At 33.7% G+C, this 20,651-nt stretch overlaps 1 protein-coding gene across 1 annotated transcript; it reads left to right on the forward strand.

Annotated features, from left to right (window-relative positions):
* The first annotated feature begins 8,867 nt into the window (after window positions 1-8,867).
* On the forward strand, window positions 8,868-9,698 carry LOC112756921 (uncharacterized). Its single transcript, XM_025805525.1, has one exon. It carries the CDS (start codon window positions 8,868-8,870, stop codon window positions 9,696-9,698), a length of 831 nt encoding a protein of 276 aa, XP_025661310.1.
* The last annotated feature ends 10,953 nt before the right edge of the window (window positions 9,699-20,651 follow it).

Below are 20,651 nucleotides of genomic sequence, written 5' to 3' on the forward strand. Positions count from 1 at the left end.
ATGGTTAATGCAATTTATGCATGAATGTACTCATTTTTAAAAATTTTTTATGAATATTCGTTTTCTCTACCAATGTTTCCCATAACTCCCCCATATTCAGACAATAAACATACCTTAATCCTAAGCTGATCAAAAATGCAATTTAAGGACATTAACAATTTTCCGTTTAAAGATTTGTAATGTGCTAAAATTAGAACAAAAGAAAATTACAAGGCTCAAAAGTGATTTACAATAGTAGCTGTAAAGGTGAGGCTATATGGATGAGTAAGCTTTAAATTCAAACGATGGTCTCAATCATTCTAAATGCATCAAACATCAAATATTGGATATAAAGAATTAAGCAAATCTCATATTACAATCATAGAAGGAGCATAGTACTCAAGAACAAAAATTTGTGCTTATAATACGCAACCACACAATAAAGGCTCAAATCTCACTTCTTTATTTGTTCTATCTCTTTTCTATACTCCACAAAACAATTTAAGCAAGTTTAAAAAGGATTTTCCGAATCAAATCAATGGAACGCCCTAAAAAGAGATTTTTCGAAAATTTTTTTGTTGTTTTTACCAAATTTATTTTCTATGCATGTATGCATGGTTCACTGGATGCAATTCAAATTCCTAGCTTTTGTTCCTAACTTTCCAAAATCCAAAAATCATCATGAAGATTTAAAACAAAATGAACTAAGTATTATATTATTCACAACATCCAATTACCATTACTATCTATAAAGTATGTGCTAAGCAAGAAGAAAGTGCTATGAATGTGCAACAACTTCAATAAAGCTCAAAATATATACTAAGATATGTATATAAGCAAAATAAGAGAAATATGGTGCAATAGTCAAAAGCGCTAGCAAATATCCACAAAGATCTAATAATTAAAAGCAAAATAAAGTATAACTAAAAGCAAAACATAGTGCAAAGTGTCTGGAAGCAAAGATTTACGGTCCAAAAGTGCTGCAAATCCCCCTCCCCCACCCTTAAGTTTAGCACGGTCCTCCGTGCTATCAGAAGGTGTCACTCAATGGGAGGGGTGGGTGGTGCTGCCTCAGGCTGCAGAGATGGAGGTACTTCAACGTCAGCTGTCTGCATCTCAACATCATCGGCCTGTGCCTCAACATCCTCAGCCTCAGCCTCGGAAAGCTCATCAGGAGTGTCCAGTTCTTCTATAATTGGGTCCCACTCCCGGTTGTGCAACTTTATATTCTCATATCTTCTCTTCATGCGCCTCTCTAGGCGCTGCAAATGCTCTAAGATCTTGAGCCCGAGCTCCAGATGATGCGGCTTCCGATGGTTGGCTTGACTCTCCGGCAGATGCTCCTCTCTTCCTCTTCCTTACAACACCAGTGGCTAGCTCCTCCTTCAGCCAGTTGCCATGGGGATGTACAAGTCCTTGTTGGATATGGTAGGCGGATAATTGTCTTGCTCCCCCTCAAGGCCAGCTTTTGCAATCATTTCAGTAACCATAACCGAGAAAGCTACCATCCGTTTAAGGGAGACCGACACCTTCCACATTGAGTGCTTGATGACCTTAGACAAGTTCACTGGCTCTCCTTCTAAAACAGCCCAAACCAAGACAGCTAACTTCCAAGTGGTGGTCATCTCGTGAGTGCTTGGTATGGCGTAGTTAGTCAGGAGTTGTTGCCATATCCGAGTCTCACGAGTAAGCTGTCTAACATGAAGTCCAATTGGCTTGGGCTCCTTCTCAACACTCATCACCCATGCCAATCCAGGAATAGCAATTTTGTTCAGAACTCTATCCCAGTCCAAGGTACCCAATTGGCAGTAAGCTTGTGCATTTGCATAGGCACACCGCCCCTTCAGCTTGGGTGGGATTTTGAGGATCTCGACTATTGCGGCTTCAATAATGGGGATTTGCTTGCCTTGGACGAGAATGGATTTGAGGTTGGCGTTGTGATAGTTGGCATAAAACTCCAACACCCAAGGCTCATTAGCCTCCACCAAATCCCTTTCCAAAAAGTCCCAACCTCGACTTTCAATGTGGTCATTCACTAGTTTCCGAAGGTCGGAAGGGAGGTCCATTTGTAGTTGTCACTCCACATGCAATTTCTTTTTGGAAAAATTAACAAAAGGAGCATTAACAACAATTAATTAATAAAAGAGACCAACTATATCATTATTATTAAAAAGGACTTATTTAAATAAAATTTATAAAAAATATTAAAATATTATTTTAAAAGACAATAATACAATTAATTTTTAGTCTAATTTATTTCATAAAAATAATTTTTTTTTAATACCAAACAAAAAATAGTGATTCTTTTTTATTTTTCGAGCTTCAATAGTTTGGGTAGCTTTTGTTTTGAAGTATTGAGACAGAGACTGGGAGACTGAGACTCAGTGTCATGTTTGTTGGTTTAGAAACTGGTACTAAATTTTCTATGTCTATCTTCAAAATTTCAGTATTTCAGTACCTCTAAAAAGTAGAGACACAGGAGACTAAAATTTTTAGAGATGGAGACTGAAATTTTAATAATATTTTATACCTAAAATACCCTCATTTCAATTAATTAATTTCAATTTTACCCTTTGTGCAAATTAAATTAGAGTTTCATTTTTATTTCAATTTCTGTCTCCCACTTTGCACCAAACAAAATACTGAGATTTATTTCAATCTCTGTCTCTTAGGTAGCGTTTGTTTTGAGGTACTGAGATAGAGACTGTGAGACTGAGACTGAGTATCGTGTTTGTTAGTTCAGAGACTGGTACTAAAATTTCTGTCTCTGTCTCTAAAATTTCAGTATTTCAGTACTTCCAAAAAGTAGGGACACAGGGGACTGAAATTTTTAGAGATGGAGACTGAAACTTTAATAACATTTTATACCTTAAATACTTTCATTTCAATTAATTAATTCTAATTTTACCCTTTGTGCAAATTAAATTAGAGTTTTATTCTTGTTTTAATTCCTGTCTCCCATTTTGTACCAAACAGAATACTGAGATTTATTTCAATCCCTGTCTCTTAGTCTCTGTCTCTCAGTCTCAGTCTTTTCGTCTCTGTCTCTCCACCAAACGCTACCTTAGATTCTGTCTCTCAGTCTCAATATTTCTGTCTCTATCCCTCCACCAAACACTACCTAATTGACTTTATTCATGTTCTTGATCCCAATTTTTCTTCGCGGAAAAGACATCACCTATACTAGAACTAGTTAACATGAATAATGCAAACAATAACTATAACCTTAATTAACTAATGGCAATACTACCCAGCATCAACGAAAACGAATTCGTACAAGGAGAACTATTTGTTGGTAGCGTTTGTTTTGAGGTACTGAGACAGAGACTGAGAGACTGAGACTTAGTATCATGTTTGTTGGTTCAGAGACTGGTACTAAAATTTCTATCTCTGTCTCTAAAATTTTAGTATTTCAGTACCTCCAAAAAGTAGGGACACAGGACTAAAATTTTTAGAGATGGAAATTGAAACTTTAATAACATTTTATACCTAAAATATCCTCATTTCAATTAGTTAATTCCAATTTTACTTTTTGTACAAATTAAATTAGAGTTTCATTCTTGTTTGAATTTCTGCCTCCCATTTTACACCAAACAGAATACTGAAATTTATTTCAATCTCTGTCTCTTAGTCTCTGTCTCTCAGTCTCAGTCTTTCTGTCTCTATCTCTCCACCAAACACTTTAAATTTTCCAATTTCGCAACAGGATCTTCTATTCTTAAGTATTCATGGCTAAATTACAGTACGAATTATCGGAATAAATCTTACAAATATATGCAGGGATGGTTCTAAGTATAGTGGTGTGGGGGCAAGCGCCCCCATTATAATTTGGAATTTTGTTGAGAAGTATATGATAATAATATTTATTTGTCTCCATTAGATTATTAAATTTGACCCCACAATAATTTTTTATTCAACTTTTGGTACTTAATCGTCAATTTAAAAACTTTATATTAGATATTCGTTAGAATGATCAATTCTCATATTTAAATGAAATTAGTATTTTTTTTTTAAAATCAACTCAAAAGAATATTATTTACCTTCTTTTTAAATTAGCTTTAATTTTTGCGTAGCAACTATATTAATTGAAAGAACTTTTTTAACTATGAATATCAATAAGAGTCGAATTCTAATTGTGTTAGGAAGTGAATTTTTAAATAATTGTTTAACAATATATATAAAGAGAGAAATTTTGATGGTAGTGTTAAGAGAAAAATTACTTAATTTTTTAAAAATATAAAATCTAAAAGAATAGAATTTTAAATTATATATTATTATTTAAATTATTATTTTAGTGTTTTAATTTGTATATTAGATATTTTGAAGACTAATCATATTTTACAATAACAAAATATAATCATAACAATAATTATGCTATATGTACATAAAAAATAATTATCTGTATAAAATATATATTAAAATATAAAATACACATTGAAAATAAGTTAAACAATACATATATTTATACACAGATATATAATGGTTAATAGATAATTTAATATTTAATTTTTTATATACACATATTATTTTTATTATAAAAATTATTATCGTATTATATAAATTTTATTTCCACTACTAAAATTTTCTAGATTCGTCACTCAATATATGAGTATGGCTGATGTTTTTTTTATATATAATTAAGCTCACGTCCGCTCAGAAAAGCTCCAACCAAAACATCCAAATATAATATATCGCACCGTACAAAACAGAAAGATGAAAGAAAGCTAGCACACCCAATGAAAATCATAGACAATAGAACAACAACAAAGCATCAACCCCTTAATGAAAATCATATACAATAGAACAACAACAAAGCATCAACCCTTAGAGTCAATCAGTATGAGGTTACTGAATTTTGGTGACATACCAAACCATTATCATCACTTGATCTTCGGATTTCTTTCTCAATGTCGTCACGAAGAACATCACCTGACGAAGGAAGAATAAGAAATTTAAGGTTACTGAATTTAGAAATTTAGGATTTGAAAAATAATCATTTAATGCCAAAGATTAATTAAGAGTATTATTATCTATTTAAAATAATAATTTGGTCTTTCTTTTTAAATTTTATTTAAATAAATCCTTTTTAATAATTTTGAAGGTTAAGTACGATTTTGGTTCCTAAGGTAGGAGCTGAAAATCTTTTTCGTCCCCGACCTTTCTTTCACTAAAAAATAATCACAAAGGTTTCAGTTTGTTTTAAAATCGTCATTCGGATGAAAATGCCCTTATCCATTCTTCTCCAAAATGCCGAAACAGAAGCAGGCAGAAGAAAAATGCAGAAGCAGAAAGCAGTGAAACAACATCACCTAGAAGAACAACACCAACAACAACAATAGATAATGAACTCAGAGCAACAACAAAAGCAAAACCAGAAGCAAAAGCAAAAACAGAAAAATTAAAGAAAAAGAGGCTGTAGCAATAATGGGGGAGGAGGGACTGCAGCGGTGAACTGCGAATCGCGAGGGTAGGAGAGTTGTGGTAGTGGTGGCGGATCGCGTGAAAAGGGCTGCAGCAGTGGTGGCAACGCTGCGAATTGCGACGAGAACGGCGATGAGATGGTGGTGGCGGCGTATCCGTTTACTGAGGAAGAAAGGAGCGGCGGCGACGACAGCGTGGAAATTCCCCACTCTCCATCATAGGCGGCGGCGCAACGTTATCTTTCCCACCCCCCGACTCTCTTTCTCTCCCCCTTCTCTTTCTCCCACCCCCATTCTCTATCTCCTCCCCCCCCATCGTTCCCTTTCTTTCTTTTTTCTTTTTTATTTTATTTTATAATTTTTTTAATTAAGGGTAAAATGGTAATAAAAATAAAAATTTGGTAAAAATAACGATTTTAAAACAAACTGAAACCTTTGAGACTATTTTATAGCGAAAAAAAGGCCGAGGACGAAATAAATTTTCAATCTCTCGTTAGGGATCAAAATCGTACTTAACTCTAATTTTGATGTAATTATAGTCTTTCTTAATAATTAACTCTTGCTAGTTGCTAGTAGTCCTCAGGGTTAATTTTCCCTTTCTTTTTCGTGCGGAACTTCCCATATTGCAGAGCACAATATTACCGATGGGCAAATTTGACCGAGTCTTGAGCTGTTATGGCCAAATCAGGACTCCGGAGCACTATGACATTCTCTACCGGTTTCTTAGGTTTTACGGCGGTTTCTTCCCTTGGCTTCTTGTCATCCTGAAAAGACAAGTCAAGAAAAGCTATGAGTCAAACAATCAATCACTAACTAAACAATTGGAACACTTAAACCATGTGAAATCTATATATGAAAACAATAAAAAAATCAATGGTTCGACATGATAGAAGAGCATATGCATATTATTGAAGATTATCCAAGATAAAACAAATTCAATGCATCATAATGAATATCATAGTTTAACCAAATGCAAACAACTGAATTCAAGTAGGAATTTGCAAAACACAAGAATACCCAAGATGCAATTCAAATAGAATTTTGCAAATCACCAAATTGAAGCAACAACTAATCTCATTGGTGAATCTCAATCAAAATAACTCCAAAACCATCCAAGCATAGTCAATTCATAGCTAAACTACCTAATAATATCATAGTTGAAAACATATGGTGGCCACAACATATGAATCAAACACAACTTTAACTCAGGCAATTTATCAAACACTTGGTATGCATGATTCAGAGTCATCAAATTCAAACAATTTCAAGCATCAATCAACGCAATCAACAACATTCCAACACTTGAAACATGTTTAACTAGTAATTAACTAATCTAAATCACTCTAAATTACTGAAATCAGAAACTAAAAGCACCTAAAACCACTTATTAACTAAAGCAGAAAAACAGAGGAATGGAGCAAAAACCTGGGCACTATGAAGATGAAGAATTGGGAAAGGGATGGTGTAGTGGCGCTATGTTATTGCCACTGTCAGAGACGGCAGAGCTTTTGCCGGAAAAGAGGGGAAGTTGGGGTGACTGGGTGCTGGTGCAGAGCAGAGGCAGAGTTTGGGGAAGAAGAGAAGAAAAAAAAAGGAAGAAGACGGAGGAAGGAGAGAGAAGGTGCGATGGGTCGCCGGCGGTGATGGGTTCGCCGGGACAGAGGGGTGGAGAGGGGTAAGGTTGAGTAGTGTTGGTGGTTGTTCTTGGGAAAGGGGTGGATTGAGCCATGGAGGCGATCTACCCCTAAATGATCGGAAGTTCACGTGGTTCAGGGGTCAGTTGATGAGATATTTTGGTGAGAAACGAATCTCTCCCAAAACACCCAAAACTAACCGGCAAGTGTACCGGGTCGTATCAAGTAATAAAAACTCACGGGAGTGAGGTCGATCCCACAGGGATTGAAGGATTGAGCAATTTTAGTTTAGTGGTTGATTTAGTCAAGCGAATCAAGTGTTGGTTGAGTGATTTGTGACTTGCAGAATGTAAATTGCATGAAATTAAAGAGAGCAGGAAATTTAATTGCTGAATCTTAAAGAACAAGAAATTAAATGGCAGAAACTTAGAGTGCAAGAAATGTAAATTTCTGAATCTTAAAGTGCAAGGAATGTAAATTACTTGAAATGTAAAGGGGATTGGGATGTGGATTTGCAGAATTTAAACAAAGAAAACTTAAATTGCATTAAACAGAAGAGTAAAAGGGAATTGGGATTGAACCGGAAATGAAGCAGAAAGGTAAATGAACATAAGAAGCAGTAAACAGAGAATTGAAATGGGAAATTCAGATCTCAGGACCCAGAGACTAGAAAACCAAGTCTAGATCTCAATGCCTTCCTAGATCCAGCAAGAACAATAGCAAGGAAATTGTAAATTGCAAAGAAAAGAGATGAAGAACAATGAACCGGAAATGAAATTCAATTAACAGTAAGAAACAGAGAGATCCAAGATTGAGATTGAAACAGAATTTCTTCAATTCTCCAATCCAAGATCCAAGACAAATGTAAAATGGAAAATGAAATTGCAAGTAAAAGGAAACAAAGAAATTCAAGTTCACTCAAGTTCAAAGGCTCTCCGAAAACTATTTTGAAAATTCTAAAAGGAAAGCTCTCCAATAACTTGAATTCTATCCTATTTATACACTTTCCAAAATGATCTTCAAGCCTTGAGTTGGGCCTTTGTTCTTGGTGGAATTGGGTTGAAAGAGGCCTTGGTTGATTGCTCTTTGAAGATTGAAGAAGAACCGAAGTGAACCAATTGAACCGGTTTTGAAGTTAGCCAAAGCTGGTCTTAACGTTAGGGCCAAAGTTAGGGGTCTAACTTTGACCCCAACTTTTCATAGCAGTAAGCATGATTTCCTGGTTTGAACGTTGGCCTTGCTTAGTGCTTAAGGTGCCAACGTTAGCCTCCAAGTTAGGGGGCTAACGTTGGCGCAAACGTTAGCCTTCTCCCCCTTTGTGATTAAGGTGCCAACGTTAGCCTCCAAGTTAGGGGGCTAACGTTGGCGCAAACGTTGGTGGCCCAAGGATGAAGTTTCTCTTGCCAACGTTAGCCTCCAAGTTAGGGGGCTAACGTTGGCTCAAACGTGGGAGCCCAGGGAGTACTTCATGCCCAACGTTAGCCTCCAAGTTAGGGGGCTAACGTTGGGGCTAACTTCATGCCTCCAAGTTCACTTTCACTTATCCCTTTCTTCACTTCTAGCCACTCCTCTTTGCTTCAACCTTTTTCCAAGCTTTCTTCACCTATCATGAATCAACCAAACTCATCAAAGCTATGCTCAAAATCATGAGATATTCAATCTTTCATAATATGCAACAAATATAGCACAAAACCTCATGAAATGGCATGAATTCATATATGGTTGGTTCAATCAAGGGAAACATGAAAATCTACTCAATTAGCTTGCTTGTAGCTCAAGAAAGTGCATAATTCTAATGAAAACTAAAGAAAAAGACTAGCTAAAATGGGCTAAGATGACTTGTCATCATCAGTCTTGTAGTCGGATTGATAGGGTGGTGGTCAGTATAGAGTGGATTGAGGAATTTCCTGATATTCGAGTAAAAAGTGGACCAAGAGGCCTGTCAGATCATTGCCCGTTGATTGTGGAAGATGCAAGAGTTAGAGGGGGGCCTCGACCTTTCAGAAGTCTAGATTCCTGGTTTACGCATGAGGGTTTCCTAGAGATGGTCAAAAACGAGTGGAGAAATTTGGGGGATGCTCAGTTCACGCGTAAGCTGAAGGCCTTGACGATACCTTTGCGAAAGTGGCACAAGGATAACTTTGGGGACATGGATAAGAGATTGATGATGGTTGAGGAGGAGATGAAGAAGATTGATAATATGGTTAGTAACGGCACGTATGATGGCACGACGGAGGCTAGAAGGAGGGCCCTGGTGAGTTTGTGTGAGAAGTGGTATATTAGGAAGGAGATCCACTGGAAGCAGATGTCTCGGTCTCAGCATGCGAGGAACATGGATAAGAATACTAGATTCTTTCATAATATCGCCTCTGCTAGAAGAAGGAACAACAGGATTGACACTCTGATGATTCATGGACGACTAGTGCGAAATCAGGCAAGAATAAAGGTTGCTATTAGGGGGTTTTATAAGGACTTGTATCGGCAGGAATATGTCCCGAGGATTGGCTTTCGGGATGGTTTGGTAAGACAGATTGATGTTGATGAGGCTACAGCGTTGGAGGTTATGCCATCTGCAGAGGAAATTAGGGAGGCAGTTTGGGACTGTGAATCTTCTAAAGCACCAGGTAGTGACGGATATAATATGAACTTTATCAAACGGTGCTAGGAGGAGATTGGTCAGGAGTTTACTATAGCAGTGATGGGGTTCTTTCAGAATGCTAAGCTACCAACTGATGTGAATGTTACATGGGTAACCCTTGCTCCGAAATTTGTGGGTGCCAAGGAGATCAAGGACTTTAGGCCGATTAGTATGGTGGGGTGTGTGTATAAGGTGATTTCAAAAGTCTTGGTGAGAAGAATGAGAACAGTTATGCCAGGTTTGGTAGGAGAGACACAAAGTGCTTTTGTGAAGGGTAGAAAAATTCATGATGGCGCCCTAATTACCTGTGAGACGGTTCAGTGGCTCAAGACGCGAAGAAAGAAGGCAGCAATCATAAAACTAGATTTTCAGAAAGCATATGATAGAGTTAGGTGGAGTTTTGTCGATATTGTGCTTCAGAAGATGGGCTTTGGACAAAGATGGAGGAATTGGATGAAGGAGTGTGTCAGTACGGCCACTATGTCTGTCTTGGTTAATGGGTCACCGTCCAAGCCATTCAAAATGGAGAGGGGCCTAAGACAAGGAGATCCACTGTCTCCTCTTCTCTTTGTTCTTGTGGTCGATGTGTTGCATCGGATGTTGGGGGAAGCCGTACGCAATGGGCGCATTGCTCCATTAATGGTTGGAAGAGATCATATTGAACTATCACATCTTCAATTCGCGGATGATACTATCTTGTTTTGCCCTCCGGAGATAGAGACAATTATGAATTACAAGAGGCTGCTGCGGTGTTTTGAGCTGATGTCGGGTTTGAGTATCAATTTTGATAAGTCGAGTCTGATCTCGATCAATTGTGAGCAAGAGTGGGTGGAGCAGGGGTGTCACCTTCTGGGGTGCAAGTGACGATTGGATTTTTGACGGTTTAGAAATTCACTAATAAAATCTCGTTGCAAAGTATAGTTTCTAAACCAAGCAATAATCCTTTCATACAAAAAGTTGTTTGTCACTAGTACAAACCCCTAAAATTTATAAACCGAAGTATTGGACCTCGGGTCGTTCTCCCTAGGAATTACAATGAAGTGTCTTGTTATTGGTTATGGATTGTATTTTGGGGTTTTGGGATAAGAGACATGAAATGTAAATGACAATGAAAATAAACTAAAAACTATAAAAGGCTCTTGGAAAGGTGTGAGAACTAGAAGTCCTATCCTAGTTATCCTTCTCAATTGTGATGAGAATTGTTCATTGCTACCACTTAGTTAACCCTTACTAATTAAAGGAAAGTCAAGTGGATGAATTGACTTGAGCCACAAGTCCTAGCCAACTCCCAAGGAAAGACTAGCTTTAGTGCACTCCAAACTAATTAGCAATCTCTCCAATTATCAATCAACAAAGGAATTAGATAACTCAAGCGTCACTAATTACTCTACCATAGCCAAGAGGAACAAAAATCTATACTAAAATCCAACCAAGCATTTCATCAAACACTTAGAATGCATAAAAGAAAAGCAAAGTAATTTGATAACAAAAATAGAATCTAACAACAATTATGGCAAGGAATTAACAACAACAATCAAAAGGAACACAATTATTATGAATTACCTCTAATTGAATTGAAAGAAAATAGAAGGAGCAAAAGTAGATCTACAACAAAACATAAGAACAACATAAAGGAAATTACAACTAAAGAATAGAAGAAGATGAATATAGCAACAAAGAATTGAGAGGTAGAAGGAGATGAAAGCATGAATTAAAATCTAGATCTAAGATTATTAAACTAAACCTAATCCTAATCCTAATTCTAGAGAGAAGTGAGAGCTTCTCTCTCTAGAAACTAACTCTCAAAACTAAACTAAAACTAAAACTAAAAGTGATTAGTGGTTGGGAATGATGATGATCATTCTCCCCATGTCTTCCCTTTAATCCTTCATCCTTTTATTCCTTTCCCTCAGCAATTTGGCGCCAAAAATGGGTTCAGAAACCCTCTCAAATCGCCAGGCACGTGTTGCATTAATGAGGTCATGTGCCATCATCGGCGCGTGCGCGCATGGTACGCGTGCGCGTCCCTGGTCGATTCTGCAATGTGCGCGCGAGCGCCTTGTGCGCGTACGCGTGCACGGCTGACTTTGCTTCTTTGACTTTTAATGCTTCTCTCCACTTGTATGCTTCCTTCCTTGCTTCCTTTGATCCATGCCTAGCCTATTTCAATCCTGGAATCACTAGCAAACACATCAAGGCATCTTATGGAATCAAAGAAGAACTAGAATTCATCAAAATAAGGCTTAGAAAGCATGTTTTTACACTTAAGCACAAATATGGGAGAGATAACAAAATCATGCTAATTCCTAGGCTAAATGTGACAAAAGGTTATCAAAATACTCTAAATTCAATGCAAAACAAACCGTCAAATTGGGGTTTGTCAGCAAGCAAGCTGTCTTACCTGTTAGGTATCTTGGGATCTCTTTAGGGGCCAACCCGCGATTGGTGAAGACATGGAAACCTATCATTGATAAAGTGGAAGAGAAGCTCAGCTTATGGAAAGCGAAGATTCTAAACAAAGCTGGAAAGTTAGTTCTCATCAAATCGGTGTTGAACAGCTTACCAATCTATTACCTTAGCCTATACAAGATGCCGAAGGCGGTCGCTAACAAGTTGATTGCATTACAGAGGAGGTTCATGTGGGGCAAGGAGGATGGAAACTTTGGTATACCTCTGGTGAAGTGGGAAGTGGTTCAGGCACCAAAAAAGGCGGGGGGTTTAGGGGTCGGGGATGCAATGCTTAGGAACACAGCACTCTTGTTTAAATGGTGGTGGCGATTTTCAAAAGAGGAATGTCCATTGTGGAAGAAGATTGTTTGTTCTTGTAACAATTTGAATCCTAATGTACGACTATCAGATCAGCCTGTACCAGTAAAAGGTGGCCCGTGGAAAGACATCTGTCAGTTAGATATAAAAGAACAACAGGTGAAAGATAAAATTATTAGTGGGATGGCGATGGAAGTAGGGGATTGTAGGAAAACTATGTTTTGGGAAGACAATTGGGTTCAAGGTGGTCCTTTGAAAGCGAGTTTTCCAAGGCTTTTCTCTGTTTCAAACCAACAAGGATCTGTGATAGGAGATTGTGGGTTTTGGAATGGGTTAGAGTGGATTTGGAATTTTCAGTGGCGGAGAGAGTTATTTCAATGGGAGTTGGAACTTGTTCATCAACTTCATGAGAGGTTAAGGCCAGTGAAGCTATCAACTGGTAGACAGGATAATCTTGTGTGGAAATTTGATAATAAAGGTATTTTTTCTACTAAATCTTTGATGCAGGTGCTGCAATCGGAGACTCTTTCACAAGAGATTACGAGCTATAGCTTCACAAGTGTTATTTGGAAAGGGTTGGTACCGCCAAGAATAGAGCTTTTTGGATGGTTTGTTCTAGTTGGTCGGGTAAATACTAAACAGAGGTTGAGTAGATTGGGCGTCATCCAGCAGAGTGACAATATTTGTGTCCTGTGTAAAAAAGAGATGGAGTCTATTCATCATCTGTTTCTGTTTTGTGAGTTTACTTGGCAGGTGTGGTGCGCGTGGTTGAGGGGCTTTCGTAGAGATTGGGTAGTCCCAGGAACCATTAAAGGTCTATTTGAGAGTTGGACTAACATGCTTAATAGAAAAGAGGAGAAGAAGAGGTGGCTGATTGGTTTCTTTGCAGTGATTTGGAACATCTGGTTGGAACGCAATGACAGAATCTTCAACAATAGAGAAGCAGGTGTTAAGGTCATTCAAAGTAGAACGTTTCTGAGCTACAAGGAGTGGGCTGGTATTGATCCTTTTGGTTGTTGATGGCTATGCCGGAGATGACAGGGGATTGATCACCTTCGTGTTTGGTTTCTTTTTCTAGCTACTTAATTTGACTGTTTATCCGTTGCTCCACTTTAGTGTGTTGAGCTTTCTTTGTTTCAAAAAAAAACTATGAAAAGGCACGAAGAGGGAAGAGAGGTATTCATATTTGGAATTTTTTTCTAATATAAAATAAAAAAAATTAATTAATTCCTGAAACAAAATTTTTGAATTTTATTTTTCGAAATACAATTTTTTTTGTAATTAAGGCAAGTTTGTCGCACCTCCGACAAACTTTCGGATGAGTTTGGCATACTATATAAAGCTGATGAGACCATTTTCATTTGTTTCTTTCTTTTTCAATCTCTCCTCCAAATTTACTTTGTTCCTCTTTTCCGTCTTTTTTATGTATGTGAAATTCGTTATCGACGACATTCTCGATTTTAGGTCAGTAAATAATATGTTAGTTAGAGTTACTTTTTTTAACTTAGTTAGAGTTACTGTTTACATGTTAGATAAAGTTACTAGTTAGAGGTTGCATGTTAGTTAGAGTTACAGATTTATTGTTTACATGTTAGTTAGATTTTTTATGTTATTATTTTTAAGTACAGTTTATTGTTTATAACATGTTAATTAGTATAAGTTGTGAGTCAATTGTTAGTTAGTTTAGTCAGAATAATTAGTTTAAGTTGTGAATTACAAGATAATTAGTAGAATAATTAATTAGGTTAAGTTAGATTAAAAAAAATATGATTAGTAACATTCAGAGTTCAGTTAGTTATTAATTATGGTTGTTTAGGGTGTTAGTTGACGGTGTCATGTAGTTGGGTTAAATTTAAATTAGTAAGTTTATAAACTGATTAAGAACTAAGATAGACAATTATAGATTTAAATATGTTTTTTAATAATTTAGTTAATGTAAAAGGAACCGAATTCGGTATATGTGATTTTATTTTACTAGAATGTGGTTAGATGGAGCAGTAATTATTGGGTTACGAGGATACGATGTACAGATTTTATTTTCACCATTCCCTTTTTTTTTATTTTTTGTTTTTTTTTTTTTTGGTAGGCGCCTCTGATCTTGCACCTCAGCTGGTCACTCTCTACTATTTTATACTCCACAACTTTTCTGATACTGTACCGCTTAACTGCCAACATGACTTCTTCCTTATTCTTAAATTATTGTCCAACCTCAAACTCGTTGCTTGGATCCTCTTCGGGGCCTCCCTGGGTAAACGACCAATCCGAAGTCGATATTCAACCTCGTGAAATGATCCGACCGGTCATATGGTCGAGAAATGGCAGGCTGTGTCAAAGTGATTTGTGTGTCACCGTAGTAGTTCATCTCTTCTTCCTCGTCACCATCATCAGGAATTTCAGGTGGTTCTTCATCAGTATCGTCTCCGTCATCGGGGTTAACTTTATACTGATCCATCGTCGGATCCCTGATAGCAGAACCCTCATGACTTTCAACACTGTAATACATCAAGTCAACATTACGAACTTTAACATTAGACCCCTCTTGACTACCTTCAGGTGGCATATTTAGATTCACCATCGTCCTTCTGATAGTTCATCTAATAGCTCCACTCAACGGACTATCGTCAACAGTATCTGCAGATGATCCTCGGCCACCCAACTCAACGAGAATCACGAATAATTCCAACAGATGAACATTTATCCATCAGTTGTGCCATGACCTTATAAACCGTACGTCCTCGTCGTCACGTAAACGATACCTAATTCAAAACAATAGAAATATTTCTCACAACCGTGGTCTAATAAATATACTAACAACGGAGACAAGACAACTGTAATATACCTTTTATAAAACAAACTGTCATCTACTTCGGTCGGATATTTGTAATAAATTTTCTTCACCTTTTTGCCTCTTGTTACCCGACGGAATGCAATATCAGATTTTTCAACGCTGTTAGACTGTTGACTTCTTGTGTCATATAGGTAATTATCGGTTGTCCCGATCTAAAAACGATAGAACCTTCTTCATCATCCACTATTTCACCATTGTAATGAATGGATGACAATAAATTCCTTGACATTGTAGAGAAAAAATGTCAATAATGAGAACGAAAGTGGACAATGAAATTGTGGTTCTTTGATCTGCTCTCCAATAAGCATATTTTAATTGTGAAAACGTAACATAAAGTTTACCGGAGGTACAACGAACTTGCCTTAATTACAAAAAAAATCGTATTTCAAAAAATAAAGTTTAAAAATCTTATTCAATAATTAATTAATTTTTTATTTTATATTAGGAAAAAATCCTTCATATTTGGGTTGTACAATTTGAACTTACATCAATATGTGAACAATAATTATTCAAAAGTTATAGCATATAAAGTAATATCATTTAAATATTTAAGACATCTAATCATAAGTACATACCATGCTGAAGAGAAAAACAATATTTTTTAAATAGATTCTTGGATAGTTATTAGTTGCTGTTATTTAAAATCGAGTTGCTGATTAGTTGAGTTCTATGATGTAGAAGGAAGATTCCTTCTATACATATATATTTGTGCTGTCAAAAGGATTGTGAGACAAGTGTATAGAGAGAGTGTGGTTAAAGACAAACTCTGTCCATGATAACTGACATGCTTCATGTTGACATCAATGTCACGTGATAGTGGTATACTGGTATATAGAGTAAGCTAGTTAATTGTATTTATTATAATTAATTATTAAAAATAAGCTGGTTAATATTGTATTTATTATAATTAATTATTAAAAATGATATTAGACTTGGTTGTAGTTGTATTTTTTGTTTAAACTATTTTGAGAAAGTAAAAATAAATTTTGATTATGAATTAACCTATTGATTCCAATATATTTTTGTCCTATGAAATTTTGAGCGTGTATTTTTGTGAATTGTTAAGCTTGCAAAAGGATTATATGTACTCATCAAAGTAACTCCACTAAACTCACATAAAATTCAGACTCTCTTTTTTTTATGAATTAATTTCTTTTATTCACACATGAAAAATTAAACTTAACTCCCAAACATTTATTAATAACTACTTATTTTAATATGTGTATATAATTATATATTCATATATAAATATATATTTAATTATTTATATATAAATAAATTAATATCTTTTTCAAGGTATATATTACTAATTAAAATTTTTATTATTAAGTAATTATATTCTAACTGTATTTTTAATAAGTTTCAACAATTATTTAAAAAAATATATTTAAATTTAGTACTTTAAATACTAAACACATATAGCCCACATTCATTTATAAATATTTAGTTTGTACTCTAAATGTTAAATCATGCCTTTTAAATTCTAATCTATAAATCTTTAAACCTTAAACCTAAATTCTAAATTGGAAACCATAAATTTTAAACTCCTAAATTTTTAACCTTAAATTCTAAATCTTGTAGTTAAAGTCAAATTGTGACCCTAGAAGCAAAACTTCAAAAAAGTCTGATTACTTTCATGTATTTTCATATGAAAAAATATTGTTTATACCATTAATTATATCTATATAATAAAAAAAAAGTTTAGGGGTCAGCACTTAACCAATAAAAAAAAAATAAGTAATTCAATACCATTAGATGTAATCTCACACTATTAAAAATACTAATAATAATTAATTAATAATTACAAATCACAAAATTTACTACTTTAGCACTCTTTTATAATGAAACTATTTGAAAAATATATATTTTTAAAACACGAAAAAAATGCCCAACAGTAAATATATATTTTCAAAAAATGTCTTAGATATTGAATTTTGATGTGATTTTTTGTAAGTAAAATTATAAAAATGAGATATTATTATCCTTAAAATTTGATCATTTTTTTAAGTATATAATTTTTTTTATAATTTTTTTGTTAACAACCAATAATATTTTTAAAAATTCACAAGAAAATATATACTTAGCAAAAAAGTCACTAAATTTTAAGAATAATAATATCTCATTTTTCTAATCATGATTGCAAAAAATCGCATCTAAATTCAATCTCTAAAGCATTTTTTGAAAATACATATTTAACTCGAGTACATTTTTATCAGGATTTGAATAATTCGAAAACTTTTTTGGTGGTTAACTATAATACATATGATATATTTTCATAGTATATTAATTTTACATGTACCAATTTTATTAACGTGACACAATGACATTTAATAATAATAATAATAATAATAATAATAATAATAATAATAATAATAATTATTATTATTATTATTATTATTATTATTATCCTAATATTTTTCTTTTATATAATAATAATATGACCCTAATATTTTTTTTTTCAAAAAGTTATAAAAGAAGCTGAATGAATTTCAACTATTGATTGCGTATATATAAAAAAGATGCCTAATTGATTAATATGTCAATGAAATATATTTATATACTTCATTAAAATATAATGATATTAAATTTTTGATATACCAATTTAGTAATTATGACATGTAATTTGAATGGAATATATCAAATAGTTTTATTATAGAGGAGTGATAAGGACATTAAATTTTGTGATTTATAATTACTAATTAATTATTATTAATATTTTTAATAGTGTGAAATTATATTTAATGGTGTTGAATTATTTACTTTATTTTTTTTTATTGGTTAAGTGCCGACCCCCTAAACTTTTTCTTTATTATATAGATATAATTAATGGTATAAACAACATTTTTTCACATAAAAATACTTGAAAATAATTATATTTGTTCGAAGTATTATTTCTAGAGTCACAATTTGACTTTAACTACAAGATTTAGAATTTAAAGTTAAAAATTTAGGAGTTAAAAATTTATGGTTTACAATTTAAAATTTAAGTTTAAAGTTTAAGATTTATAGATTAGGATTTAAAAGGTATGATTTAAGAATTAGGGGATACGGGGTGTAAGATTTAACGTTGAATATTTTTAAATGAATGTTTACTGTTTAGGCTATATGTGTTTAGTATTTAAAGTACTAATTTAAATAATTTTTATAAAATAATTGTTAAAACTTATTAAGAGAACAGTTAGAATATAATTACCTAATAATAAAAATTTTAATTAGTAATATATAATTTGAAAAAATATTAATTTATTTATATATAAATAATTAAATATATATTTATATATGGATATATAATTATATATACATATTAAAATAAGTAGTTATTAATAAATATTTGGGAGTTAAGTTTAATTTTTCATATGTGAATAAAAGAAATTAATTCATGAAAAAAGAGAGTCTGAATTTTATGCAAGTTTAGTGGAGTTACTTTGATGAGTACATATAGTCCTTTTGCAAGCTTAACAATTCACAAAACACACGTTCAAAATTCGATAGGACAAAAATATATTGGGATCGATAGGTTAATCCACAATCAAAATTTATTTTTACTTTCTCAAAATAATTTAACCTAAAAACACAACTACAACTAAGCCCAATATCATTTTTAATAATTAATCATAAAAAACACAATTAAGCAGCTTCCTCTATATACCACTATCACGTGATATTGATATAACATATAAAGTATGTCAGTTACTATGAATAGATTGTCTTTAACCACATTCTCTCTCTATACACTTGTCTCACAACCCTTTTGACAACACAAATATATAGGTGTAGAAAGAATCTTCCTTCTACATCATAGAATTCACCTTAATATTATTGGGTTTAGTGATTTACTGAATGTTTGAGTAGTGAGTTGTTGAATGATTTTGTCAAATTTGTTTGCTGAGTTAATTTTGTTCATAATTTTTTATTGTATGTTAAAAATGGAACAATCACAAAGTAATCAACAACCATAAGACAATGATGTCGATGCTGTCCAAAAATCCCAAAAGATTAAGTTAGAACCCAATTATATATAGGTTAAAAATTGTTGAATTTATATATTTAAAATTATATATAGATTTTTTAATAATTTTATTTAATATTTAATTAAACCAGTTAAACCCTAATCAAACCAGTGAACTATTGAACCAATGACTTTATTGGTTTATTGACCGATCCGATTCTCGCAACCTTAACTTGGAGTACAACATTTATATTCCTAAAGTTATGGCCTACCTGAAATTTCTCACTGCTATCCGTGTTATAATCTTCTTTATTGTCAAGGTTGAAAGGATTATCTAATTGCATAGCGTCCAAGTTAAGATTGCGATAATGGCTTGAAAATCTGATACTTATGGAATTGTCAAAGGCGGAGGAAGAAGAAATTGACTCCTACCAACTAGAGTCTCTTACACATACTCCTAAGAGAAATCACTCTTATTAGATTATCCAATTTTAGTAATGTAATCCAAATTAGTATCTTTCTCGTCTTCTTCGATACGATCACAAGGTTTAGCATAGTGAATCGGTGTCATCGCTACCGGAACTATCTATGGGATTGAAGAGGACGACCCACAACCACCACCTACATCATAAATCGCAACATATCACTCCATCATATGTTACGCATTAACAGAACATGTATGTCGAATATTATCTTCAAATGCTTATCGGTTTCGATACAAAATGTCCTGTTAAGAACCCTCCACTTAATAGCGCTGGTAGAAATCTATAGACAATTCTTCTCACCTTATTGGAACCTATTACCCCATGTTGCTCAAGATGATATTGTTCAACGCAACTAGAGAATCAAGATGCAAGTGCGCAACATCACAAGTGAAATACACTTAAATATTACTTCCCCTCACCATTTATGACCCCATTGGGATAAATTTCACAAAGAAATTTAATTACTAGCCATATCTACGAAAAGAAGGAGAAAGAGAATAAAGAGTAGTGGTATGAATGTAATCTGAGTAGTTTTGAAGTTTTGAAACTCCTTATATAATTTTTTTTATGTAATTATCTAAGATGTAGAGATCCTACATAATTATACACATATTTTATATACATTGGTCAGAATTATTTTCTGATCTTACTTCGGGTACTCAACACCTTAGATATATACAACTACATAGTTGTATCATATTCCGAGTGCAATTAAATTTTCTTCTTTTTTAATATTGTAACATATCTCAGATATTCAAACTGAGTATTCTAAAATATGTAAAATTGTAATTTATCTGTACATCACATATTTTAGTAAATATTATATTTTAATAATTTAAATAAAAAATCCTTCTCCAACCTAAAAAAGTGCATTTTGATAAATAAAATTAGTTTACTTTATTTTAGAAAATAATTAATTAATAATTAATTTA

The sequence above is a fragment of the Arachis hypogaea genome, chromosome 16, assembly GCF_003086295.3.
Source record: "Arachis hypogaea cultivar Tifrunner chromosome 16, arahy.Tifrunner.gnm2.J5K5, whole genome shotgun sequence".
NCBI lineage: Eukaryota > Viridiplantae > Streptophyta > Magnoliopsida > Fabales > Fabaceae > Arachis > Arachis hypogaea.